The sequence below is a fragment of the Pelodiscus sinensis genome, chromosome 1, assembly GCF_052426305.1.
Source record: "Pelodiscus sinensis isolate ZL-2025 chromosome 1, ASM5242630v1, whole genome shotgun sequence".
NCBI classification, from domain to species: Eukaryota; Metazoa; Chordata; order Testudines; family Trionychidae; genus Pelodiscus; species Pelodiscus sinensis.
In genome coordinates, this window is record NC_143052.1 from 25,827,079 (window position 1) to 25,855,044 (window position 27,966).

At 40.1% G+C, this 27,966-nt stretch overlaps 1 protein-coding gene across 2 annotated transcripts in view; it reads right to left on the reverse strand.

Annotated features, from left to right (window-relative positions):
• The window catches only part of RELN (reelin), a 500,016-nt gene that overhangs the window by 266,867 nt on the left and 205,183 nt on the right, over window positions 1–27,966 (reverse strand). Inside the window, exons 4-6 of one of the 2 annotated variants that reach the window (XM_006137543.4) lie at window positions 20,682–20,752; window positions 8,068–8,100; window positions 5,861–5,939 (exon numbers count right to left, since the gene is read on the reverse strand). In XM_006137543.4, the coding sequence (XP_006137605.3) occupies window positions 5,861–5,939; window positions 8,068–8,100; window positions 20,682–20,752 (183 nt within the window). Of the gene's footprint in view, window positions 1–500; window positions 569–5,860; window positions 5,940–8,067; window positions 8,101–20,681; window positions 20,753–27,966 lie in introns of those variants that run through there. The other variant, XM_075926876.2, reaches the window with a different exon arrangement.

Genomic DNA, 27,966 nt, shown 5'->3' on the forward strand with positions numbered 1-27,966 from the left:
CCGGCTCAGGGTTTTGCCGGAGAAAAGCGCCAGTCTAGATGGGATCTTGCGGAAAATAAACCCTTTTCCGGAAGATCCCTTATTCCTACTTTCCTACTTTCAAGTAGGAATAAGGGATCTTCCGGAAAAGGGTTTATTTTCTGCAAGATCCCGTCTAGACTGGTGCTTTTCTCCGGCAAAACCCCAAGCCGGAAAAAAGCAGCAGCCATATTCATGCAAATGCCACGGGGGATATTTAAATCTCCCGCGGCATTTGCAATTCCGAAGTGTCTCATTAGCATCCCTTTTCCGGAAAGGGGTGCCAATGTAGACACAGCCAACAAGTTGAACTTTTCTGCAATGCACAAATATGTATGATTGCTTCCAGAAGAGTTGGATTTTGCCTCACTTCCTCAGAGGATAAGGATACCAGTATTTCAATCAAGAACTGCCCACATTTTAGAGGAAAGGTTTTAAAGGATTCAGAGCATCCCTTCTTCTTGCAACAGAGTTTGACTCACCATTGCAGCACTTACACTGTCTGTCATGGGCTTTAGCACTGTATGCCAGTGCGCCTTCTTCTGGTGGCATCTTGCTGCTGTCATTTCTGTTCCAGGAACCCATGTCACTCACAGGACTATGGGGTTCTCTTTATGACATAGCCCTCTGGCTGTGCCACATTCTGTGTCACACCACCCTCCATCCAAGGGATAGTTCACAGTCCCTCAGTCCAGCCACTTTCTCAGTGGCAAGTGGGGAGGACTTGGGCTCACCCACTACTCTGGATCCCAACTAAGGGACTCAGCAGATGGTGTGTCCCCTCCAACTCTTCTGTAGATCTCCCTGGGCCACTTCTCCATGGCTCAGCACCCTCTTTATCCTTGCCTCGGGCCTCAGCCTGCAGATCCCTTCAGCCCACTAGGAGTTGCTTTTAACTGCCTGGGTGTCTGCCTGAAGTACTGCTATGTCCAGGGTACTTGTTGCTCTCCACCTGAAAGAAACCTCCCTTCTCAAGCTCCAGAGAGTGATTGTCACTGCTGTGTACTGCAGGTCTTATATAGGCCTGACCAGCCTTGACTGGCTGCTCCTATAAGCACTTCCCTAGGGTTTTATTAACCCTAGGGAGCCCAGTGTGGACCAGGCTCCTCATCATACTTATCTAGAGATGTGAGGTACCTTACCAACCAAAAATCAATATGTTACAGTAGAAACAAATTTAATTCATAAGAAGAAGGATGTTCATGTTCATTAAGTACATGGCTATTGAGATAGTAATAAGGATGATATTGGTTAAACAGGCAATCAAAATGATTGTAGGTTAGATGCCTCACATGAGAAATATTCACATTCTGTGGCCATCAGAAATAGCTCTGACACGACTACACTACATTTGTAGATTAAACCTAGTAAAGACTGGACACAGAGGAGAATCCCAGTGGCAATTAGTGCACCAATAACTGGTAGAGCTAAGACACCCTCCTGCTCCTACATTCATTTTCCTTATTGTAGAAATCACCAAATTTCTTCCTTTTCTTACCTCTCTCAGTGCCATGCATTAGGTGGAGGGTCCAAGTCAGGTAGAGGAGTCTTGATTCCCCAGCCTGTCTCTAGCTTCCATACTGGCTGTGTGGCAGGGGGTTGGAGAGAAGAGAAGGGGAAGATATGGGGTAGAGACATGGGGCCATGGACATGTCAGGGCCTCCTGGCCTCCTACTATTAGGAAGACACTATAGTCTGTGACTTAGCGACTCCCTCTTTTTGTCTCTCATTTAGTCTTGGTCTGCATATAGAATTTTATCTTACTTGCAGTGTCTCTTTCCAACACAGGTGAGGGGTTATAAATCAATAGATAGCAATAGCCAGATCAGTACCACTCTCCAGTACAAACTACAGGTATTTCATGTGAGGCTTCGCAAGTGAGAAAGTAACATATTCAGTTTCTAGAGGGCCTCATAAAATTAGACACATAGAGCCATGAAATTGCCTGTCTATGCCCTTGCACTGTATATTCCTGACTGCATTTGTACATGCCATGAAAGCATTCTGCATGGCTGGGGCAGCATCTACCACATCCAAATTAGTTAGAGTTGATACTTAGGAACTGCAAAGAGTAGTCAATAAAAACATAAACCTCTTTTCATCTTCACACAAACAATGGCTACAACCTAAGTTCCCTGTAAGCTGAGCAGCAGGGTGTCCACAAAGCTGCTAATTGAGCCCCACCCAGCGATTTAGGGCTGCCAGGCAGAGAGCTTCCTGGCTGGGGAGGAGCACTCCCTCAGCAGCAGAAGCTCCCTGCTCCAGACAATGAGTGTGCTCGTAGGGAAGGGGACATAAGGAGGAGGGAGTAAGTACATAGCTGGGACAGGAGAGGGCCAGAGGGTAGGGGAGTTTGGAGTGTGCAGTAAGAACAGGAAAGGAGAAGTTTGATTACAGCAATCTGATTACAGGAGCTGGGTTTGCCTGCAGCTTCTGTGAGAAAACCTAGCACCTAGCTTCCTGGGCTAGGAGAGAGGGAGCAAACTGCAAGGGGTAGGTGGAGAAAATGGGAGTGGTGTTGGCATTTGTGCAGTGAGGTGTGGACAGAGGGAAGTTTGTTTGGGGTGTTTTAACTTGCTCCCATCTGGACTGCAGGCAGCAAGAGCCAGACTATCTGTCTCAGCACAGCAGTACTAGTTAGGCTCCAGATAATAGGACTCTCTTCTGGGTTGGGGCAGGATATATGGGGTGGTGCCAAAAATTCAGGTGGGTTATAAGCTTTTAGGCTGCTTTTGAATACGGAAACAAAATTCCTACCTCATGACGTTTGCATGATTACATTTCAAACACAGTTTACATAGGTGTTCCTGGCTTAAGGTAAAAAAGGAAAGGATTCTTTTAACATATGTTTTTAGTGTTATAGATATCTGCAAACTCTGATCTTAATGTTTTTTTAAATCCCATTTCACTAGTTTATATGTGGTAAATTGTTAAAAGACCTTTACCATGAATCCTGTGTAATTTCTTTCACCTTTCAATTGGAGTTGGATTCTGGACAAGAGCCTTGGGGACTTCTACTCTTCGAGTTAGTGGCACACACAATGTGAAAATTTCAAACCAGAACTTTTATCTGTTTTACAGATCTTTCATATTTGCACAGTATTGATCCTAAACATTCCCCAGAGAAAGTGCATAAGCCTTAGTGAATGCCTTTCACTATCCTTTCCAGTGTCAGTAAATATTTTCAAGGACAGCATGACTATTTCTAGTTGACTCATAGATTTGTTTAGCATCTTAAAAGCTGTGAATATGTTTTATGCTTTTACTCAATGGCCACATATTTGATCTATTTATATAGCTATTTGCAATATGCCCTACTTTGTTGTGTTTTGGTGTGTTTGAGTTTTTAGGATGATCATACATGTAACTCCAAGGGTAGTGTCAGTTTATTTGATTTATATTAAATAAGCATCTTAAGCATTGCTCCTTGTTAATTATCCCTTGTTTTAATATATTGTCTTCCATTCTTATGGACTGTTTAAAATATATATGTATACCTAGGTTTTTTGTTTGTACTGGGACGCATTACACATCCACATACAACCTCAATATTGGAGGTGCACATAAGAAATTTCAGCCCACCCAAAAGAAAATTCAACATGCTCAAGAATGGAAAATGTTAGTGGGGACACTGGTTGCAACCAATTATTAGTGGGACTTTGTCTGACTAGTCACTAGAGACCAGCTCCCATCAGAGTATCCTGTGAATGCAAGGCAACTGCTACCACATTCTGAGCAGAGCAAATCAGGGAAAGAATGGCTCTGGAAAAACTGCAGTTGTGGTTATAGCAATTGTTTGTGTTAAAGAGAGACTCTCACCAGCTGCCAGGGGGGAAATACAATTGTAGGGTAGCGGGCATAAATGGTTAGTAATCCCTGTCTTAACTCCAGTTACACTGTCAAAGAAGAATGAGCTTTCTGAATTAAGTAGGTCTTCACTGAAGGGAGTGTCTCTGGAGAAATCCTCTATGCGGCAAAGGGCAGGATAGCTTAAAATAATTAATCTTTCCCCCTTAATTTTTTTCTAACTTAATATACTGTTGCTGAAGGGTGTCAGGCTTATTATTATTATTTGTAGTAGTACCAAAAAAACCCCTATGAGGATCAGGGTCCCATTGGTGCAATCTGTAGTATGAGATAGACATCACAATGAAGACTAGCATCCTTCATCCAAATAGCAGGTATGGCAACATTGCGAAGTCATTACACACTGCCATACAAGTATGTCTCAAGACTATCCTAGAGGGACCAGATTTAGAGTTCAGTACATTGCCTCTCTGTTGAGACTTCTAAGAAGCAAGGATGGATTTATGGATAGGGCCCAGTGAATAAATAAGTTGTAGAGATTTCCAATAGCTAGGCCCTCTCTGTGTTATGAAACATCTGTTGGAGAAATAATGCATGCTCTCATTTCTTTCCATTTCAGTCTGTTTAACACACTGAAGCTAAAATTATCTTCATTGCCTACTACTCTACATCCCATTATAAAGCCATTGATGTATCCATTCCCTTGAAAAGTGAGATATGCATATTTTGAGATTCTACATTCTCATTGCATCTGCCCGGAATTCTTAAGAAGAACATACAAAATGTAACCAAAAGAAAGAAGATACATATATTTTTATAATGCTATCAGACACATATCTGTGAAATGTGTATAAACCTCAGTCTGGATACATAAAATGTTGAAACTCTGAAAGATGTCAACAGGAGGAAAACAACACATAACAGATTGTAATAATAAAAAAAAACCTAAGTCAGATCTCCAACAAGGAAAGTATACTTTAGAACCAGCCATAAACACAGATGGAACAAAAGCAATCACTGTTCATCAGATAAAAAGCAGAATTTGAATTGCATGAAAGAAGCTTTGCATTTGTCAGACTTCCACTGAACAAAACAAATTAACCCACCAAAATACTTCTCTGTTTCAAAAGAAACACGATCCATAAGGTGAGCTGTATTAAGTGAATGGGGCAGCAAATGGCAGGGACCCTTATTAGCAAAACTTCCAACCAAACAAAAGGCTGGATATGGGGGAGGGAAATCAGCCAACCTAATACCTGGTGCTTCCTTGTACTCTATAGGAAGGAGATACAGGGATCAGATAAATGGTTTGGTAAAGGATTAAAAGGAGGCGTTTGGGTAAAAAAAAGTGGAATGTGGGGGTAGGAACACCTATGACTAGCATATTGGGGAGGCTATATCCCTCCCCTTTATAGCCCACCTTAACCTAATTAAACTGCATCCAGTATCTCCTGTCCTTATCTCAGTATAGGTGGATAGTTCACACTTTTCCCTGCTGAAATTATAATATAAAAGAGTATGTAACAGTGTTGCATTTGTTTGTTTTTAATTTCATGCAAATTATAAACTGAATTTTTTAAACTACCTAGAATATAGCAACACCACTGAAAGGAAAAATGGTTTGGTGGCCAATGCACTGGGTTATCACTCTGAAGTGCAAGGCTCAGTTTGCAGCTCTGACACAGGTGTCCTTGATAAATTACTTAATCTCTCAATGCTTGAGTTCCACATCTGTAAAATGGTGATGGTACAACTGTTCTCCCACCATTTGGGTGAAAACCTGGCTTTGTTGAAGTCAATGTTAACTTGTCATCAACATCTATGGGGTCAGGATTTCACCATTTGTCAATTCAGTTTATTTAGTTTGTGAACCTACAAACACCTACACACATTTGACTTTGCATACTTTGAGTAGTCCCACTGAAGTCAACAGGGGCATCTAAGTGCTACCATAATACAAATACATAACCAAAGAAATAATCAAAGTATATTCACTTAAAACAAATGGAAAGAGAAGGAGAGACCCGAAACTTACCATATACTGGGATTCAATTCTAGCTGATGATAAGAGTCAAAGTCATCTCGTAGGATAATGCTGTCACTATGCAATTCAGCTAAGGAAAAAAAAAGAAATAAAGCTCTGTAGGAAGGAATCACAGTGTAATTGTTATTTTGCTCACCAACTCTGATAATGTGTTGCCTTCTCTACAGCAAAAGTATTTCAAAACTGTAATGCAAATGGAACAAACCCAATAAATCAAAATTAGCTTTAAGCATACAAATGCTATAAAGCAGGATTTTATGGGGAAAAGTTTCCTACAATAGCGATCTGGTTTCAATTCATTCACTTAGGATGTAACACAATTATTCACAGGATTCAAAAATGTTTTAAAGGACTGTGCTCCAAACTTCCATTTGCACTGAATCTTTTTTCTAAATACAGAGTTGGAAAAATGCCTGCACTGACAGGGAGATAGACCAGATGACCAACAGGGGTGTTTAATATCTCTAATATCCATGGACTTTACATTGGTATCACACAAGTTATATAACAGTGTAAATCCACTGAGTTCAATGGAGTTACTCTAGCTTACATCAGAATAAGTAAGATCAGAAACAGGGCCCAGGATTCTTAGTCTCCTATGAAGATATGTAGGATTACATGTATAGTGATTTTTTTACACATATTGCTCTATAATAATCAAACATCAGTTCCCTCCCCTCCCTAAATTTGCTTTATGGACCAAATACAGTATATTTCTGTCCAAATAAAACTCTATGGTTTTCAGCCTTTATGTTTACCTTTTATCATACTGACACAGATGGACAGAGAGCCTTGATGCCCTTAGTCATGCTGAATAATGTAGCACTCCACAAATAGTCCCACAGAAGGAGAACGAGACTTCAGTGGAGGAAGGTACTACTCAGCAGAAGCAAGATAACAGAACTGGGCCCAAATTGATAAACACAGGATGGAAAAGCCTTTGGTGCATTCCCACATTTTAAAAGCTTTGGCAATGATAAACCTGGTCCTGATCTTACTTGGTTTAAGTCTGCACTAGATTGAATATGATTTCTTTTAAATAAGTTTCACAATTACACCAGTACAACTCCAGTCACATCAGTGGTATTACTCCTGATAAACATTTTTGTAAATGAGACCATAATTAGACTCTCTGGGCCTATCCAAGAACAATGTTTTGAACCAGCAATAAATAAGCATGATCATTGGAGAGTACTGAACATTGGGACATAGGTGTTTATGGTCATATAAAACACTCTTTTTGAAGCTGTATTTTAGGGCTTCAAAGAATGTTATTTCAGTGCACTGGTAAGCATTCCAACATAAGGCTAATTGAACTCCAAAAAATGGACCAGATCCTTAACTGAGTCCATACTCTGAAGTACGTACATAGAAAGCTGATGGGGGCTAATTTAGCTATGACAAATCAGGAAAGAGATCTTGGAGTTATCGTGGACAGTTCTCTGAGAACTTCCACGCAGTGTGCAGCGGCAGTCAAAAAGGCAAATAGGATGCTAGGAATTACTAGGAAAGGGATAGAAAATAAGACCCTGAATATCTTACTGCCCCTGTATAAAACTATGGTACGCCCACATCTTGAATACTGTGTACAGATGTGGTCTCCTCCCCTCAAAAAAGATATTTTGGCCTTGGAACTCAGAAAGCACAGTGCCTCTTACAACAAGCTGCATCACAAACTGATGATCTACCCCTTGGGTGGGGAAGCTTTTTGGGGTTGGGAGCAGCACACAAGTGAGAAGAAAAGCGAGAAGCCCCTGACTGAGAAGGTGAAAGGCACTCCCCACATTCCCCTCACACACCAGAGCCTGGGGTGGGGGAGCCCAGACTAGTAGATTTTGTGTACTCCAGCCATGCGATGTGGCGGCAGGGGCCAAAGTGCCAGCATAGGCTCCCTAATGCTGGGGGGTGGGGGGAAAATCTTGGGCCTCGGGGGCCAGATCCAGGCAAGCCAGGGGCTGCATACAGTCCCCAGGCCTTAGGTTCCACACCTCTGATCAACCTTATAGTTAGAGAGGAAATCTAAGAGAGATGGTGTAGAACTTTGCTGCACTAGATTTAATATGATTTCTTTTGAATAAGTCTCACAATTATTTGAATTTCCTGAAATCAACAATTTCCGTATGATTTTATATATTATGTATAAAAAACCTTGTGATTTCAAGTTTATGACAGCAATAGCAAACTCTTTTAGAACATACCTAGATGAGGATGCAATGACGCTTCTGTTGGAGCTGCAGAAAATAAAGACACATAATATGTGAATTTTGATTACAATAGGAATAAATGCCATATGAAAAACTCTATGAAGAGTAAAATAATGTGTAAAAGCATGCATGTTATACTGAAGTTTTAATTTATGCAGTGCATGGTATAAATTTAGTAATACGATAAAAACAAACATTTAGAAAATGATAGTAGAATTGTTCTCTGCTTAAAAGAAAAGTCAGTAAACATTAAATAACAGTTGCAAGTAGTTTCACTCAGACAGAGAGAACATTTTTAAAGTGGGGATAGAAGACATACCTATAAATAATTGGAAACTACCAATAAAAGAAAAATTAGGCTGGATATCAGTCCAAAAAAATCCTGAGATTGAAATCTGTTACACAGTGGAATAGTTGCTCAGAAGAAGAAGCAAAAGACTGCACACTTGGGTTGTTTAAGCAGCACTATACAATGAATTGCAAGACATACTATAAGGAAATTCTTGTGTTCTCAGGGAAATGGGCTAATTGAGTTAGTCCATGATTCAGCAAAGCACATATCCAAATGTTTAATTTTAAACAAATGCTGAAGTACTTTGCAGAATGCTAGCCCTTTTCCATATGTGATTTCCAGAAGTCCATGATTCAATAAAATATATTCTAAAAAATCCAGTGCATGGTTGTGGTCAGTGTGAAATTTAAAAATCTTATGAGATTTTGATCTTTTACTAACACTGTTTGAAACTAAACCAAAGAAGGTTATGCATTTGTTTCTCCACCCCCAGACATTGTTCTCCTACCACAGCAGCAAACTGGGCAGCTGTATCTGAGCAATCTTAACCAGAAAACATGGAAAAAATTCCTTGCAGAGAGGAATAGTTTGATTCTTACTAGATAGGAGCAGCCTGAATTAACCAAGTTGTTCACCACATAGAAAAATTTTGTGGATTGGGACTTGGCTGAGATGATAGTAGAAGAAAATAGATCTTTCTTCATATGCTGTATAGATATAGTATAGGCAGGAGCTACTGGTATCTGTCAGAGTATAGGGTGCAGGGAGGGCCACCTACAGTATCAGGTAGGTGGCACGATGCGGCATCCCACTTAGAAATGAAAATTTTGTCAGGGTCACAGAGAGGAAGTGCACATTCCTAGTGCTACCATGAGTCACCTATGAACATGGGATTAAAAATATTTTATGCTATAAACAGTCGGATTCAGAATAAGCCTTCTGTTACAGCCATTGTAACCACTTTCTCTGCCACATCATTAGCTACACACCATCAATAGATCATAGTGACCCGTGAGGACAGATATGGGGAAGACTAGAGATTGGTCACAGACAGCAGATTATGGTAATATCGTATTAGGACACTTATGTAGTGGTCAATTGGCTGAGCAGGATTTTTCCCCAGGCTCATCTGATTTTAAACAGCTTGTTATCCATTTAGAGCAAACCAATAAAAATAGCTTCTGTGTTCCAAGTACAGAAATATACCCTGAACTGAAAATGAAGATAGAAGGCCTAATTCTCATTCACTCTTAGGCTATGTCTACCCTGTAAAATGAAGGTGTGATTGTCACGCGAGTACGCATACTCATGTCAGCTTTAATCTAGATAGCCTGGGTAATAACAACCATGTAGATGTGGTGGTGCAGGTTTCAGGATGAGCTAAAAACTAGTGTAACAAACCCTCCTGGGACCCATTACAGTGTAGACAAACCCTAAAGCTCCTGTTAATAAGCCTTATTGTAAATGAGAATGGAGCCTACGATGTCTTGAAAAATGTTTTACTTAAAAAAAAACCTGATGCTTTTGTAAATTTTTATGTGAATAGTAATTAGGTTGCTAGGGCACAATTTTGCAACCCAGAGGCTATGTCTACACTGAAGGTGGGAATGTGATTCACAGATCAAATGCCCATACTTGTGCAATATCTCATCAAGTTAACGTTTACAAATATGAATATAGTCCTGGCAGCAAGGGTAGTGGTAAGTGGTGTCATAAATTAGTTGACCAGAACCCCACTGGTTTTTAGGCAGGGCAGTCAGTCACCACTGCCTGCATTACCATAGCTACACTACTATTCTTAGTGAGCTCAATGAGAGATATTACAAATATGGGCATGTGAGCTGGGATTCACACACGCACCACAACCTCCAACTATAGACAGAGCCTTAAACACATAAATCCCACTGACTTTGGTGTGTCTGTGTGTGTGGCCTATTTATGATGGAAAGGAATTCAGGATTAGGTTCCTAAGAGACTTAATAAAATAAAAGCAAAAGCTTTTCAATTATACTCAGCACACTGTAAAACAAACCTACCTGTAACAAGGAAATGTCCATCAAACCAAACTGGTGGTAATTATGCATATTTTTATTAGCATAACTAATTATTAATTTCAAACATAAAATGTGGCGTTAGAGAAACACTACGTATAGAACAAAAGAATTTCCTGAAAAATAAACATTTATGTTGAGGGAGACTACATTTCCCAAATCTCTACAGTATCCAAAAGCTGAGATATTTTTGCCTCAGGTATTCCTTCCCCTAATTTGTAATTCAAATACCTCAGCTAAAGATGACAAATTATACAAGGACTATGAAACTTCCATTTAATGAATGATGAACCTAGACTTTCATCTCCCCAGGAACAGTTTCTTTATTATATTTTATATTTTATTACATATTATTTGTTTTGACCTTCAGGTATTATAATCAAGATCCCAAAAGTATGAGCAAATGAAAAGACTAAAAGGGAATGGTGAAGCTAATGAAGAAAAATATACAAGAGAGGACAGAATTATGGAGCCCCTTGAATGAACACTTTGAATGTTATGTGTACAATAAGTGGAAGCCAGCACAAAGACACAAGCATAAGAAAGATGTTATATCATCAGAAAAGGAAGCAGTATTTTGGATAAACAGGAGCGGAGAGAAATGGGGAAGGGGAGATAGAGCCATCCCTTGGATATGGCAAATTGGGACAACCACACTGTGCTCTGTGCTTCAGTGTGTGTGTATCATGTAGGGTTTGGGCTCAGTCTCCAGGAGCAGCAGCCTTAAGTGCTGACGGGGGCTGGAGCACGCAGAGGAAAAAATGGTGGTTGCTTAGCATCAACCGAGCACTTCTCCCTCTCCATAGTGTCTCCTGCCTGTCAGCAGGCCCCAAAGCAATCTGCCAGCGAGGTGGTCTCCTCAGGCCCTGCCTTTTCCCCCACTCTCCCTGCAACTACTGCTTGCCACAGTTCAACTGTTTCATGGCTTCAGGATGTGCTGATGGGGAAAAGGATGGGTCAAGGGAGCAGCAGGAGGCTTGAGGTGGGGAATTGGAGGATGAGGTGGAGTGTGGGTGGGGTCAGGGCAGGGCCTGAGGAGACCACTTCGCTGGCAGATTAGAAACACAGGCTGATTTGTCCCAGGCCCTGCACCCTCTAAGGACGTTCCTGAAGGGAGATAAGATAACGAGAATGTGCAGTAGCTGACAAATTAGCTAAACTAAAATTGTCACTACACAGAACTGAACTACTGACACAACATACATTAAATGTGACTATGTCCCATCAATACCAATGCAGACTAGAGACATCTGAAAGTGAGGTAGGCAAAAATGAGATGCACAGGGTGGTTCAGAACCTCTCTACAGAAGCAAAATAACTAAAGAAAGCCTACAATAAGGAGCCTCCGGTAATTCCTCATTTTAACAAGCAATATCCTTAGTAAAAAAATGGACTTTGTGCTGATACCTGATAGCTAACAAATTTGGGCTCTGTTAGATCAACAGGGGAAGTGAGTTACTGGGTCATCAACTCTCCTAGGAAAATCCGTTGGCCAGAATTTCAAATCCTAGGATTGTTAGCTGTCCCACATCATTTCCTCACAGAGGGGCATATGGAGAATGTTGTGGAGAATATGTAAGATGCTAATCTCCCTCTCTTTTTGCTAGCAGCCCAAGGAAAAACAAAATGAAAAATAATTTATTTTTTTCAGATGGAAGCCAATACTTTCTATTTACTGATAAACAACTGTTGAAACATTAAGGTTGAACCTTTCCCTCCAGAGTATGTTGCCTTAGGGTTGCCTTACTCCCATGGACACACAAGTCAAGGAATTCGGTGTCATTTCTGAACTCAAGCCCTTTGAATAATTTTATAAATTACTGTTGTGGTCAAGCCTCAGAGCCTATGATCTGTTTTTCATTTATTGTTCGAAGTATGTCTAGAAAAGTCTCCAAATGATATTTGAATGCATGAAAAAATCAGCCTATCAAGCAAATTAGAAAGTGAGCAGAAGAAAATAGAAAAATGAAAATTTGGACTGAATCTCTGCATAAACGTCCTTACAGTGTTATCTATAAGACTATGGAATAGTGTCCCAAAGGAATCAGTGAAATTCCCATAATGTGTGTCATTTAACACTAAGGCTAGGTCTACACTACAAAGAAAAGTCAGAAAAAGATACGCAAACTGCGAATCGCAATTTGCGTATCTTTTTCTATTTTTCTTCAAAAGAGGCTTTTCCAAAATTTGGCCCATCTACACGGGGCCAAATTTTGGAAAAACCTCCTTTTTGACACATCCCTTCTTCCTCATACAATGAGGATTACAAGGATGGCGAAAGAACACGTCCGCTTTTTCAGAAATTGTTCCGAAAAAGCAGATGCGTTCCCTGGACACGGCATAGCTTTTCCGGGATACTCTGCAGTCTAGGCATAGCCTAAAATTTTTCAGCAGAGGGACAATACCGCACTGGTAGAGAAAAATCCCTGACTTGCACTAGGTCATGAACTGAGTCTGTTAGAACTGAAATTAAAGCCCAGATTTTCTGACCCCCAGCCAGAGCTCTAAAGTTTTTTGAAAATGCTCCCTCCCAACAAAATGCTAGCAATGTTAGTAACAAAAGTTAGTGATAGAAGTTTTATTTTACTAAAATTAAATTCTAAAAACCATATTTTTTATAACTTAAGTAGGACATACTCAGGGCTTCTGAGTTGATCTTTTCTTGTCTGAAAAACAGCGAAGTGTTTACAATGAACCCTCGTTTATCGCGGTAGATAGGTTCCAAACCCGACCGCGATAGCTGAAAATCCGCGAAGTAGGATCCTCAAAGCCTCGGGGGAAGCCGGCGGGGGGGGGCATCCCAGGCGCGCCTGGGCTGCTCCCCCGCCGGAGCCCCTCCGCGGCTTTCAAAGCCTCCGGGGAAGCCGGCGGGGGGGCATCCCAGGCGCGCCTGGGATGCCCCCCCGCCGGCTTCCCCGGAGGCTTTGAAAGCCACGGAGGGGCTCCGGCGGGGGAGCAGCCCAGGCGCGCCTGGGATGCCCCCCCGCCGGCTTCCCCCGAGGCTTTTTAAAGTTTTGGTAAGGATCAATTTTATGTTCACAGTACAGTGAACCCTCGCTACTTCGCGGTTCGACCATCGCGGATTCACGTATATACATAATGTAATGAAAAAAGTCCGCGAAGTCGTGAATCCGCGATGGTCGAACCGCGAAGTAGCAAGGGTTCACTGTATTCGAAGTCATCTAATTAGCTGGAACTACATTATCCATCCCCCCAATCCATTGATACTTTCCTTATTCCAGAGTACTATTTTATTAGCTATCTTTACCCCAAACTTTACTATTGTTATACTGTCCTACTCCCTTTAGTACTATGTAATGTAATTCAGTGGGTCTGATGCTTTGCCAATATGATTTTATTTCTGCAAGTGTTAAGGTATTAATTTTGCTCCACCCCAATCAAGGAAACATGAGATCCAATCTTCTCTCCTACTTCTGTTGGCTACAAAAGTGAAAAATTAATTTAAGTCTTCGGTGATCAGAACCTAATTTATCACTAATTTTCTTACTTGTCCCAACATGAATCTACAGTTGCCTTTTTGCTTATACATAATTAATTTTCTTATTGGTTATATTATATAGACTAGTTTTCTTGATGTACATTAACTTCTTTGTGCTTATGGTAACATTTACATTCCTTTCAATTTTGTCAGTAAATTTGTATATCTCCATTCTTCAAGCCTTCGTAAGACTCAAACCCTAAATCTTACATTGGTTCACACAGGTCATTCTATATTCTTAAAATAAGTTTTACAAGTGGAAATACACATACAATTAATAAGTGACTATCCTACATTTCTTCTGTGTTCTTTCCTTATGGTATCATAATCCTTCTCATTTGCTGTGTGTTTTCTATTTAAAGTCAGAGGAAGATTTTCCTTAATACTTTTTTATTCTTAAAACATAAAAAACCAAGGAAGTCTTTTTTCTCTTTTCATTGTACAAACATAAATTCCATTACATATATTTGACCTACTAATACTTGTTCAAGGAGAACAGACATAATGATTACTGTTTCTCAGAGATTCTCCACTATTTTCATGTCTTCATTTATATCCTCTCTTCTATTAAATACCAAGTCAAATAACAAATCTTGTGAATGCACTTATTGAAAAACAGTCCTGTATCAAATCTAGAAAACTGCCCTCTGGTCTTATTTACTCCACTTAATATTCATGTCTAAATAAATTTCTCTCATTACTTTCACATAGTAATATTTTAGGACAGAAGGAGGCCATGAAGCCCATTTAGATTCATCTGCCAATCTTTCCCACATGTACATAGAATCATAGAATGGTAGAACTGGAAAGGACCTCAAGAGGGCATCAAGTCCAGTCCCCTGCCCTCACGGCAGGACCAAGCACCATCTACATAATTCCTGATAGATGTCTATCCAACCTGCTCTTAAATACTTCTAGTAATGAGATTTCACAACCTCCCTCTGCCTTTAGACTCCTGATTGATCTTCATCCATAGGTCTCTGGGTAGCTGGTCTCTGTGGACATATTAAGACAGCTCCCATAGACCTCAACAAGGGAGTCCTATCTAGCCAATTCAAGAGGGCTAGATAAAGAGGGCTATTTCCTCTGTTAAAGAAATACACCTCCTTACAAAAGCCTGGGGGTGGCAGCAAAGGCTTTGAAACTGGGAAGAAGGTAGATGAGTGACCAGTGTTCCCTCTAAAGTGTGTGCCTACATAGCCACACGTAATAAATTCTAAGCCTGCCCAATTTCTTCTCAGAGCCGTGCAGCAGCGCTCACCTTCCTGTTGGATCTGGAAGGTGAGTGGCGTGGCTGTTCCCACAGCCGGGGCCACATTGAGAGGCAGCTGCTCTGGAGGTCGGGGCCATGTTGGAGGGTGGGTGAGGCTGAGCTGTGTTGTGGGTGGACTGAGGCTGCATTCAGGGGTGGGGGGGGGCAGCTGTAGCTGGGGCTGAGGCTACATTGGGGGGGTTGATGGGTGGCTGCTGCCAGGGCCAAAACTGCAGCCATCTGGGAGGACAGGCAGGAGGCTGCCACCGGGGCTGAGGCTGCAGCTGCATATGCAGGTGGGTGGCTGTTGCAGGGGCTGACCCACGTTGGAGGGCGGGCAGGCGGCTGCTGCTGGGGTCGAGACTGCAGCTGCGTTGGGTGGTGGATGGCTGCTGCTGGAGCCGAGGATGCTTTGGGGGGTGGGAGGCTGGTTGTTGCCGGGGCTGAGGCTGTGTTGGGGGGCAGGCTGGCGGCTGCCACCGGGGCCAAAACAGCAGGTGCATCAGGGGACATGAAGACAGCTGCCCCAGGGTCAAGACTGCAGCCGTGTTGACAGGCAAGCGGGCGGCTGCCAGTGGGGCTGAGGCCGCATTGGGGGGTAGGGGGGTGGCACAAGAGTCAATAGTAATCAAGCTGTTCAAATGGATATAACAGTGCATCATCATAGTACTCCTTGGACCAATACACTATGTGCCTCTGAAACATAGTACTCATTCTTATTTAAAAAGTCTGTTTACAGAAATGTGATTTGTCTGGCTTAGTGTTATTTGGCTGTTATTGGCCCCTGATGAAGGAGGGATAGCGGATGATGTGAGCTAATGGTATAATGTGGTATAAAATCTACAATATATCAACCCACTCATAATTTTACACAACTGGTCTTCTCAAAAATATGGTGGGTATGCAAGCCCCATACAATCCATTTTGCAGGAATCCTGACAGTCTATGCTCACTCCACAGAGTTGCTTTCCTGGATCTTGTCAATAAGAGGAAGTGATTGAAGTGGCTGTTTTAAAGATTTCACTTTCACTTCAAACAGCTTTTTTTAAACACAGTCATCAAAAAACTGAAGCAAAATGGAACTTTTAAAGCTTCCAAAATGGCCATAGGAAGAAGGGATGAATGCAGTTTGGTGTGTTAATTAGATTAACGTTGGTATGAGTTGAAATCTTCCTGAAAAGTTTTTCATCATCTTCAGGCATGATTTTTGACAGCAGGATCCTTCCATGAGGGCAGGGGATTGGACTCATTGACCTCTCGAGGTCCCGTCCAGTTCTAGTGTTCTATGATTCTATGATCTCTACCTCTATAATTTTCAGTATGCAGAAGGGAATATTATGGGCCAAATTAAACACTGGTAATAACTTCACGGTTATGAGATTGTATTACACCTGGGATGAATTTGCCTTTATATCTCCAGTTTAAAACACAGTGAAAACCAATAAAGAGATAATCTGCAATGAATGAGTCTGTATTACAGATTTTACCTGACCTGATTTTAATTTGCTTACATGGTCATTAGGCAGGAGTATCTCAACTGAATGGGAGAAAGGGAATACTCCAGGAGCATTGAATCCTAAGGTCCCTGTTATGATGAGCAGGGAGAGACTACACACATAAAAGCCAAGGGGAAAATGTGAGACAAATGTATATTTAATTTCTATCTCATTAGCTATAAATAGGCAGTTTAGAGGGGTTTAGGATGATGTCTTTTTAAGAGATCATGCTTTTAGATTTATCTTGTGTAATGCAAGGTGGATAATAAAACTGTTACCATCCATTGGAGCTGGGCATGAAATGGGTTTTTTGTCCCATGAAAATTTGAAGTATCTGAAAATGTTCATGTTCCGAATCAGGATGAAAAGAGAAATCTGAAACTTCTCAAGCCAAAAATCTGGAGACCTCCAACCCCCAATTCTGAGTCAGTTGAAACTTTTGTTTTCATGATTTCCAAATGTTTTGTTTTTATCATTGTGTATTTTTTCACTGTTTTACTATACTTCACTTAAAATTGAAATGAAAAGTTGTTCTGTACCAGAAGATTGGAGTTTTGTATCTAGAAAAGGTCAAAAGAACATTCTGATAATTTCAAAACTTTTTCATAATTTTTACAAGTTGAAAAATTACTTGAAATTGACCCGTTCCTGAAAACAATGAACAATATTTCATCCCCCGTTCTACCATCTGTGATTTGATTCTGGATGAGGCCCCTGACTTTCCATATATAAGATATTTATTAATAACTTGGGTGCCATGGTGGCACACATCCGAATAAGTGCACATGACCTCAATATTGGTGCACAAGACAAAACTCATTCCTCTCATGGATGGAAAATCTTAGCGGTAACACTGCTATGACACCATCCAAATTCATATCTCAGCTCATGCCTCTGAGTCTTCATCTAGCGGTTGCACTGCCAGCTCAAATATAAGATATCCAGAACTGTACTCCAGAGCTACCTCCGTGAAATTCTGTTCTGTTCAAAACAACAGGACCTTACCAGCCTCCTGCAACTCCCCCTTTCTCTTGCCCTGCACATGAAGGCCATGTCTAGATCTTCTCAATTCTTCACCCACATTTCCAAAATTCAAACTTTGCTTTCTTTTCTCATAGTGAAAACTCTGAACCAGCCTTTCATCATCTCCCATCTTGATTACTATACGTTTTGTACAGCACCTAGCATAATGGGCTTCTGGTTCATAACTATGACTCCTCGGTGCTACAATGAGAACAACAAAAATAATAAATTTAATATGGCTTCCCCAACATCTCCAGTCATAATTCTTGTAGTTAATCAAAAGGCAGCTGCGAAGACCAACTTCCCAGCTCATCATTATGACAATGTCATCCTTCTCTTTGAATCCATCTGGTTGCTTCCCATTTTCTGCCCCATCATAATTAATGTTTCTAGTCTCCCCCTTTCAGAACCTTCATAACTCTACCACTGCAGCTGAATTCTGTTTGTTTCATTCTCTTGATCAAATATTCAACTGCATCTTCCTATAAAAAGCTGAATATAAAACATTCCCAAACTCATAAAAAATACCTGCACTTCTGTCTGATGCTTCAAGGGCATTGTAATGGATAGGAGGATTGCTGGCCAGCAGTACCCAGTGACTAAGGGGTTGGACTCAGGTAGATAGCAAGGGTATTGGCAAGGGGCCAGAAAGAATAAGTCAAGATAGAGTGCTGAAATTTGAATTGGATATAGATACCTTGCTTGCTTTCTTTGTGTGGGAGAGTTAAACCAGGAATGGTGAGACACAGAGGGTATGTCTAGACTGTATCCCTCTGTCAGCAGAGGGATGCAGATTAGGCAAGTCGACACTGCAAATGAGGCAGGGATTTAAATATCCCATGCCTAATTTGCACAAAAATGTCCGCTGCATTTTGCTGACTCAGCACTTTGTCGACAGATCCTGTAAACCTCCTTGCAGGAGGCATAAGGGATCTGTCGAAAAAGGCTTTCTTTCTTGACAGATCCCCCTCTACACTGCTGCTTTTTGCCAACAAAGTGCTGAGTCGGAAAAATGAGGTGGCCATGTTTATGCAAATTAGCTGCCAACAGAGGAATGCAGTCTAGACATACCCAGAATGATTTAAACCCAGTCAGGGCTACCATACCTCCAAAGAATTCAGGGCATGAAAGTGAACTGTATAAAGAGAAGATCATGAATAAATAAAGGGGGAAAAGTGAATCTGGTAGTAATCAGGGTATTTTTCTCTATTTTGTGGTTTGGTTTGAATTGCTCGGTGTGAATTTATGCCTCCCCATTTACCTTCTAAGAACTGTTCCCAGAGATTTTCTCTGTGTTTTGTTTTCCTTAGTTGCTCTGTAACATCTTGCAGCCAAGTATGCTTTATTAAGTATATCTTTTGTTTTGTAATAAAAATCACTTTTTTAAGATGATGATTTGATTCTTGTGTCCTGGAGAGTAACAGAGTCAGTGTGTGTGTGGATTTGCCTGCCTGAGGCTGGGCAGTCAGCTACCAGAGACTGCAGCTTTTCTCTTTTCTTTTTTTTCAAGCTCTTTTGGGGCACCCTGGGTGAGAATTCAAGTGTTCGCCCCTGGTTTTAGAGATAAAATCACTTGATGATGACAGCTTCCTCTCCTCCCCCAAAGTCAGTGAATCTGTGACTCTGGGGGAGTTTTTGTAACCAGATCTTGTAGAGACAAGGTATATTTTAAGTCATTGTGGGACCCCATCTTCTGCACAAGGGGTACATCTAGACTGCTTTCCTCTTCCGAAAGAGGAAATGCAAATGAAGGGTTGATTAGCATATTCTCACACTTCATTTACATCTCCTCTTCTGACCCTTTTTGTGGAAGAGGTTTTTTTTGCCAAAAAACGCAGTCTATCCGCAGTTTTTTTTGCAAACCTCCCCTTTTTTGAAAGACCCTGTAAACCTCATTTTTTGAGGAATACAGGTTCTTTTGAAAAAGGGTTTTTTCCACAACAAAGCTGCGTCTAGACTACATTTTTGGCGAAAAAACCTCTTCCGCAAAAAGGGTCGGAAGAGGAGATGCAAATGAAGTGTGAAAATATGCTAATTAGCACTTTATTTGCATTTCCTCTTGCAGAAAAGGAAAGCTGTCTAGACAAACCCTTGAAGTGCCAGTGTGGGGAACAGCCCTGACAGGTGTTATTTTGTGGGACTTCCCCTTATTTATGAATCTGCATGATGCATCTCTGATTTTGCAATATTTCTTTAGGACTGACCACAGAGTTGCTTTTTGGCCTGTGTTCCATTGTCTCTTCTAGCATGGAAATGGGATTTTGGGGAATGAAGACATAAAATTCTGAGTCAGTTTAAATGAAAAAATTCCTTAGTTTTTCTACCATAAATGATGAATGCTGTCTTCAGCATCTAGTGTTTTAATGAAGTATGTTCAGTGTAGTATGGCCTGTTTATAGATGCACTTTCACAATATAAGATTTATTTTCTGATCATTCATCAAAAGAATTTATATGATAACCTATAGCAACAATCTGATTTTTGAAGAAGTTAGTATACTTCAAACACTCCTGTTTAGCTTTAAAAATGATCAAATGTTATAGCTGACTAGCAGAAATCGGATGACCTACTTTTGCAAAATGAGAAAGCAATTTCTTTACAAAGATACATTTTAAATCAATGATAAATGAAACTTTAGCTATAGGCCAATTGCACTTTTTTTACAGTTAATAGTCATTGTAATTCAACTTGCATTTCTGACAAAATAGAGGTTAGACATGTTTAAAAAGTTTCAGAGTATTCTTAGAATATGGTTTATTTTAATGTTTATGTCCCTTCTTGTTTGACAACAGGGACCTAACCTACATATGAAATCCTGATCACTCATAAGAGGGTGCAAATATACAAGGGTAACTGGCTTGAGGATATAAAACATATCCTAACTGCATTTTCTATGATCAGTGAAATAGCATCCTTTCATGATGAATAGCACTGATAGGAATTAAAATGTAGAAAGCACATTTAGCATTACATTTTAAAATGCAATAGCTCTCACCTCCCTGTTCACACAACTGCTGTGCTAAGGCATCCTTGAATATAACTTGCCCCCTGTGAGTAGCTGTAGCCCTGGAAATATAAAGAAACAATAATAAATAATGAGGTAAAATTATTTACATAAATAGATGGTCAAACCAAAGATGACTTTCTGGTTCTTCCCCCACTCCTGTTTTTTGGAAGTATAACTTGTTTATTTTTATTTTGCTTTAATTGATTTTGTTTACTTTATTTTGCTTTACCTGAACCAAAAAGATTCATTCAGTAGTAAAAAGGCACCAAGATATGCTATTCACCAGCACAGATCTCAGGAGAGGACATTAGGTTTTAGGTCACCACCTGGTTAAGTCTAAGCATGTTACAAAATGGGGATGTGCAAAGCCTGGGAAGGGCAGCTATGGAGAGTAAGAGGAATACTAGGTAAGAAATGTTTACAAAACAACCCTTATAAAATCCCTATCAGCTGAACAAGGGAGTGGTAGCGATATTAGTTCTGGAAAAAGTGACAATTATTTGCATTGCTCTTCAAAAGAAATGGATCTGCCAGAACAAAAAGGAATAAATGCAAAATTCAGTCTTTTAGATGCAATGAGTTAGATGCAAAGCCCACCCAGAGCTGCCATAATACTGATTGTCAGTGAAAAGCTCCTTCCTCAGGAGCTTTAATTTTCCTTTTGATCATGCATGAAAGTCTCATTGACATAAACTGGAGTTACACATGCAACTGGAGTTACTTTCCTCTCAGCAGTCCAGGGAGCCAATAGGTAGTTAAAGTTGTAAAATTCATTTTGTCATAGCCTGCAGATGCCCAATGCAGTTAATTGTTTAGTAGTACATTCAGTTCCCTGATATACTAGAATGGGAAGCAGATTAGGAGAAGGCATCACCTAAAGAAGGTGGAGAACGGGGTTGGAGTTCTTAATATCGGGAAAAGCTAGGAGAAAATCTTCTTTCTCATCCCTGTCAGCCCTTTATGAGTGGAGAGCAGCGGAGTCCCAGATACTAGGACCAGGATAATGGGCAGCCCCCCACCAGGTGGAACAGATTTCAAAAGAGAGATGATCTGCACAGAATGAGAGTTATTGCTGGATAGTTCCAAGATGTATTAATAAAACTGAAGTTTACTGAAACCACATTCCTGGTGTCTTATCTGTCTTCCTGCAGGATTTGGAACAATACGTGTGAGCTGGTTAAAACAGTCTTAAAATGCAAATGCAATGAAAATATAGGTCCTAAGAATACTTCATGCAGACACTCTTTTAGGATTTCAAGCACTTTTTACAGTTGTGTGAAATATTGAATAACTAACAACATTTCTTTATTAGCACATGCTGCCTCTGTTATTGTGGCTCATTTGTCATATGGTATAAAGAAGACATAGAACAGAACAACAAAGACTTTATTTTGGCACATGAAAACAGCAAAGACTACTGAAAACTTACAGACTCCTTTTAAAAACTTGAGCTAAAATACAGCAAGAATTCAACATTCTTAAAGCACCATCCTGTGTACAGAACTCACACATTGTTTTTAAGTGCTCACAGTTGAGCTTATTAATATTTGAAGAGATTATTTATTATTTTGCTTACATTTATACACTTTCCCTCCCAGTGAAAAATGGGTTAAGAGGTTAAAATGGTACCAAATAAAGTATTTTGCAAATTAGAGAATATATGCTCTGTAACCTCCAGGAGCAATTGGGCAGCCTTCTTGAAAGGACCACAGTTGGGGAATGTAGTCAATAGGCTAAGAACATTTCAAAGCCAGCTGTTACTAAAACTCTAAAATAAAGAGATGTTTTACATATACTGTTAGTTGTGTGTTGTACATGTGACAAAATCAGGTTTCTTATGCTCCTGAGCACACATAGGAAAATGTCACAACAGAAGTGAGGCATTCTGTTCCTCAATTAAACCAACACATGGAGAGGTCTTTTCACAGATCCCACAGATCATAATGGAAACAACTATGCTAGGGGTTGGGTGAAACCTCTGTGATGGTGATGAGAACAGCTGACTACATTCAGGATAAATTTAATAAGAAATCCAGCTCCTTTAAAGAATAGGTAATTGAAACAATAGGAAATACCAGTCAAAACACAGGCACATGGCAAGGTTGAGTAGGAGTTCAGCTATGCAGGTTGAGGGATTTTCCCTGACTTCTGATTGCAAATGCAGGAGGTAGGGTACTAGCGTACTGATGGATGTGTATGAGTGTACAGAGAGAAGCCACTGAAACATCACATATAAAGAAAAAGCAGCAAGGAAGCTCAAGAGACTGCTTAAAGGAGCTTTCTCTTAGAAAAAGTTAAGAGAATTTGTGGGCAATACCTTAGCTAAAATAAACTTGTGACTATGCACAATGAATCTGTCTCCTATTTTTTTTATTCTTACTGTGTTCAGAGAAACATGATTTTTTATTCTTTGTAAATAAACAGAATTGCCCCCAAAATCCCTGAGTCCATTATTCATTTCTTACCCTAATAGAAACAACTCCTAAATCCCTGAAAATTGGCAAAGTGCGCAGCTCAAAAAGGGTAAGAAAACCACTGAGGGACATTCTGGGGTACAGCTTACAGCCCCAGAAATAATACTGCCTCTTACTTGATAATGGAGGCATTGCACCAATTTTGTGCTGATCCCTCTGGGAAATCTGGCATTGGCCACTGTTGGAAGACAGGATACTGGGCTAGACAGACCTTTGATCGAACCCAGTATGGCTGTTCATATGTTCTCCCATTTCTGAACAGGAGTAATCTGCATCCCAGGGATGAATGGATGGTTCCATGAACATGAGGATCTTCCAGAATATGTGCTCATATTAACTCTATGTTTGAAATATGTACATGCACCAGTTCTGCAAGCTAGTATGTGGTGAAAAATATTTTGATGCATAATTTGGGCCCTACCAAATTCACAGTGCATTTTGGTCAATTTTATGGTCATAAGGTTTTAAAAATCATAAATTTCATGGTCTTGGGTATTTAAATCTGAAATTTCATGGTGTTGAAATCATGGGTGTCCCGACCCAAAAGTGTGTGTGTTTCCTATTAATTCATGTTGATTGCATTAATAACATTACCCTCAGTAATTCTTTATTGACTGACTCCTATATAAGCCATTCCATTGTCTTGACCAGGATTGATGTCAGGCTGATAGGACTATATTTCCACATTTAATGGACATGTTTACATGCTGTTTTTAATTGATTTAACTTAGGTCTTGTGGAGATTATAGGTCATTATGAACATATGGAAGCATTTAGAGCCTTTCACCTGTTGATCACTATTGTGCATAGAATTTAAAGTTGTTCCCATTGAATAGAAGCTTGGTAGCCCTAAATAACACCAGTTCCAGCTCTGACAAATTCACTGCCATGTTTTGTACTAGACTGAATGCTCACTAGGGCAGAGATTGTTTTTAATTGTGTTTGCACTGTGCTTATCACAATAAAAATATTAAAGATGAAAGGAGGGTATCAGGCCTGACTCTTCTGGAGTTGGGGACTGGTTCTAATGTCAGCTCTGTGTCACTTGTTCTTGCCTCCTCTTCTCCTACATTTTATGAATAAGGTATAGGAGGGGGTTGCCAGAGTGCATGGCACTTTGCCTGACCTTCAGCCAACAAAACAATTCCTATGAAACTATGGCAGGTGGCATAATTTGGAGCAGCACTAGATTGTTCTAAATATGGTAGGGGCTGTTTTGGTCCCCAGCTATATCAGGACCAGGGCAGACTGATTTAAATCACCAAATGGAAAACCTTAATTTAAATAACAATTTTTAAATCAACTTTTCCATTTGTATTTCACTTATTTTCTAAGAAAAGTGCATTCTCATTAGTTATAATCATTACAAATTTTCATTTACAACAAAATATAACTTTTACACTAGATTTAGTATACCTTTTTGCTGTCTAAGAAGTTAAGTATGTATTTTTATTTGGGTAATTATATAAGTTTAATATTTTTCAGATACTTATTAATTGTACATTATTAGTATGTTGGAAAATGCTGAATGCCATAGTGTTTATGTGCTAGATAATTAACTTTATGCTCATGATTTGTGTCAAGGACCATTAGGATAGTAACACGGTATAACACACTTTAATTAAAAACACAAAACAGCATATGACATTAATTTTTATTAAACTAAACAACTCTAATGTTTTGGATACAGAAATTTCTTCTATCATAATATGCTTTACATTTGAAACTACACAATTTATTAAAGGAATGAGCTGAATTAAATGTAGTGAGTGAATTAACTGATTAGTTTGGGTCAGCCTGGGAAAATTTTCAAATATGCCTAAATAAAGGCAACTGAAGATTAAATTCCTCTTTATGAAATGTATTGAAAATGAGTCAATAGTCTCCTAAGTTACTTAGATGGTCTCTCAATTTTTAAAGCTAGTATATATCTATTTTTCTGAAAATACTTCAATTATGTCCACACTGCAATCACGTTCTTCTGAAAGAAAATCAAAAGAACAGAGGGGTTTTTCCAACATTGGTAATCCTCATTCTATGAGGAAGAAGCCTTTTTCCCAAAGAGCTCTTTTGGTCTAGGTCTACACTACAGCTTTTTTTTCCGGAAAAAGCTACGCAAAATGTACTCTACATTTTGCATAGCTTTTTCCAATTTTTTTCCAGAAGAGGCTTTTCCAAAATTTGGCCCGACTACAGTGGGCCAAATTTTGGAAAATCCCCCTTTTTCAGAAGATCCCTTCTTCCTCATAGAATGAAGAAGACAGAGCTTCCGAAAAAGCATTTTTGCACTTCTGCAAAAAGAAGCGGAAGAGGAAACGCGTTCCCTGGATGTGGTGGAGTTTTTCCGGGATACCTCCATCGTGGAAAAAACTCACAGTGTAGACGTACCTTTGGAAAAAGGCATGTGTGGACAGGGAAGAGGGAGTTCTTTTTAAAGAAGAGGAAAGAGGAAAAAGCACAGATCCATTCATAGTAATCACAGCTGAAATGCGAGATAGTGTCCATTCAGTGTGGCTGCTATCCTTCGAAAAAGCAGATCATTTTTTTTTTATGCGCTTTTGCAGTGTGGATGTTCTCTTTCGGAAGAAGTTTTTCCAGAAGATCTCTTTTGGAAAGCTTCTTCTGAAACAAGCCTGCAGTCTAGACATAGACTTAGAAAGAGAGAGAAAAACATGTTTTCCTGCTTTTTTTCAACTCCTAATTGATTTCTCATTTCTGAATGAATTAGTTCAAATTAAGAAAATATTCTTCCAGTGTCCGCAGAAGAGGCTGCTCCTTTCAAAAACTGGTTTAGCTCTTCAACAAACTTTGGTTCTAAGTGATGAGCTAGTGACTTCCACCAGTTCAAAGTATGACTTTTTTAAAATTATCATCATAAATGCACTGTTTTCATAGTTCACCTCCAGCCTTGAAATTATGGTTTGAGTGACTGCTGGCTAGTTATAAGAGGCCCATGTCATAGCATTATTTTCTTAAGCAGTTTAGGCATCTCTCCTGGTACTTCAGGTTAAAGATATCAACACTGTGGCCAGACAGCCTGCCTCCATATTATCCATCTTATTTGCCTCTCTGAAGCATACAGGACAGAGAAGGAGCAATAATATCAGCATAGTCTATGCTGGCTCATCTGATCCTGAGAAGCTGAAACATAGATATGAGGAGAGATCAGGATATGTGAGACTGCCACCGGCTGGCACCTATGTTGATTCGAACACACAGTCCCAGGAAGAGGAATTTCCCACTGAGAAAACAATGTCCTGTACTTCAAAATTTAATCATCTCAAATCTCTCTTACAAGTGTAAATTAAGTTCACAACTCCCTTGTAAGAACTGGTCTCACAGCAGACAGACCAGCATCAATTGGCAATTAAGATAAGAAAGAGAAATACGTGACCCCATGATTATAAAAGATGGGCCCAGCACACACTCACTTTGAGTGTCATTCTACCCTCTACCTGCTGGTCGGGTTAGGTGTTTGACCTCCCGAGGTTCTATGGGGACGCCCACCTCGTATTTTCGTCTTTCCTAGGAATTGAGGGACCGGCCCTGGCCTGACATGCTGGAGTCGAGAGGCACAGAAGGGGGTAAAAATGGTACCTGGATGTGGTCCTCTGTCTTAAGTGTACACATAGAAAGAGTAAGCTGTTACTTGGTACCATTATTTCTATTTTTCTATCTTTATCTTCTTTGTAACCATTTTTAAGACCTATATTTTGCTAATAGTTAAGAAATAGAGCAATAGCCATTGTAACCATATGATTTATAAGCTTCCTCAATAAACCTGTAACTGTTTAAGCTTTAACCTGACTCCTTCAGTTGCTGTAACAGAACCAAGCACAATTTAAAAGAACTTCAGCCGGTCTAAAGGGACAGTTATAGGAAGAGCTTGGGCGTTTGGATCTGTGTCACTCCCAGGTGACAGGACCCACTGGGGCATCTTTCAGTCTTTCCTCAAGGCTGCCCGCTGCGAAGGAATTATGAAATTCTAGCAGCTGAAATCTAAGATGTAATAAGCTCTTCCTATATAACGGGGCGTCTGTTGGCCTGCTGGCCACCCTCTGCGATGGGACCCCGGTCCTAGCAGTAAAGGCACGGACGTTAAACCTTTTCTCGGAAACATACACACACACACTGCCCTGACCGTCGGCTGACAGACACTTAGCCAGCATCTGAACAAAGACATTTCATGGATGCTCTGTTATATTAAAAAAGCTGAATTACATCAAAAACTGAGTATCAGACACTTATAGCCCACTCTATTAGCTTCATTTAGCATGAACACTTTAATTGACAAGGGTTTTTCCCCCTCCCCCATACCATTCTTTTTATGTTTTTTTATTTGTCCTGTGCCTCTTGCTCCATATTTGTCATCTGAACAAGACGGTTGTGCACATAAAAGCACATGATACTATCTATATTTTTTGTTAGTGTCCAAGGGTATGTCTACATTAGGCTATTTCAAAGTAAGTTAAATCAACTTAACTCCTGAAACAACAAAATCTAAATAGCATGTCCTCACTATGGGGAAGCCTCTAAGGGTATGTCTACACTACAGCGCTAATTTGAACTAACTTAGTTCGAATTAGTTAATTCGAACTAAGCTAATTCGAACTAACGCATCCAGACTAAAAAAACTAGTTTGAATTAGCGTTTTTCTAATTCGAACTAGCATGTCCACACAGAGTGGACCCTGAACCGGGGTTAAGGATGGCCGGAAGCAGTGCCGGCAGGGCATAAGAGGAGGACTTAGAGCGGGGAGCTGCTGTCTCAGGCTAGCCGAGGGCTGTGCTTAAAGGGAC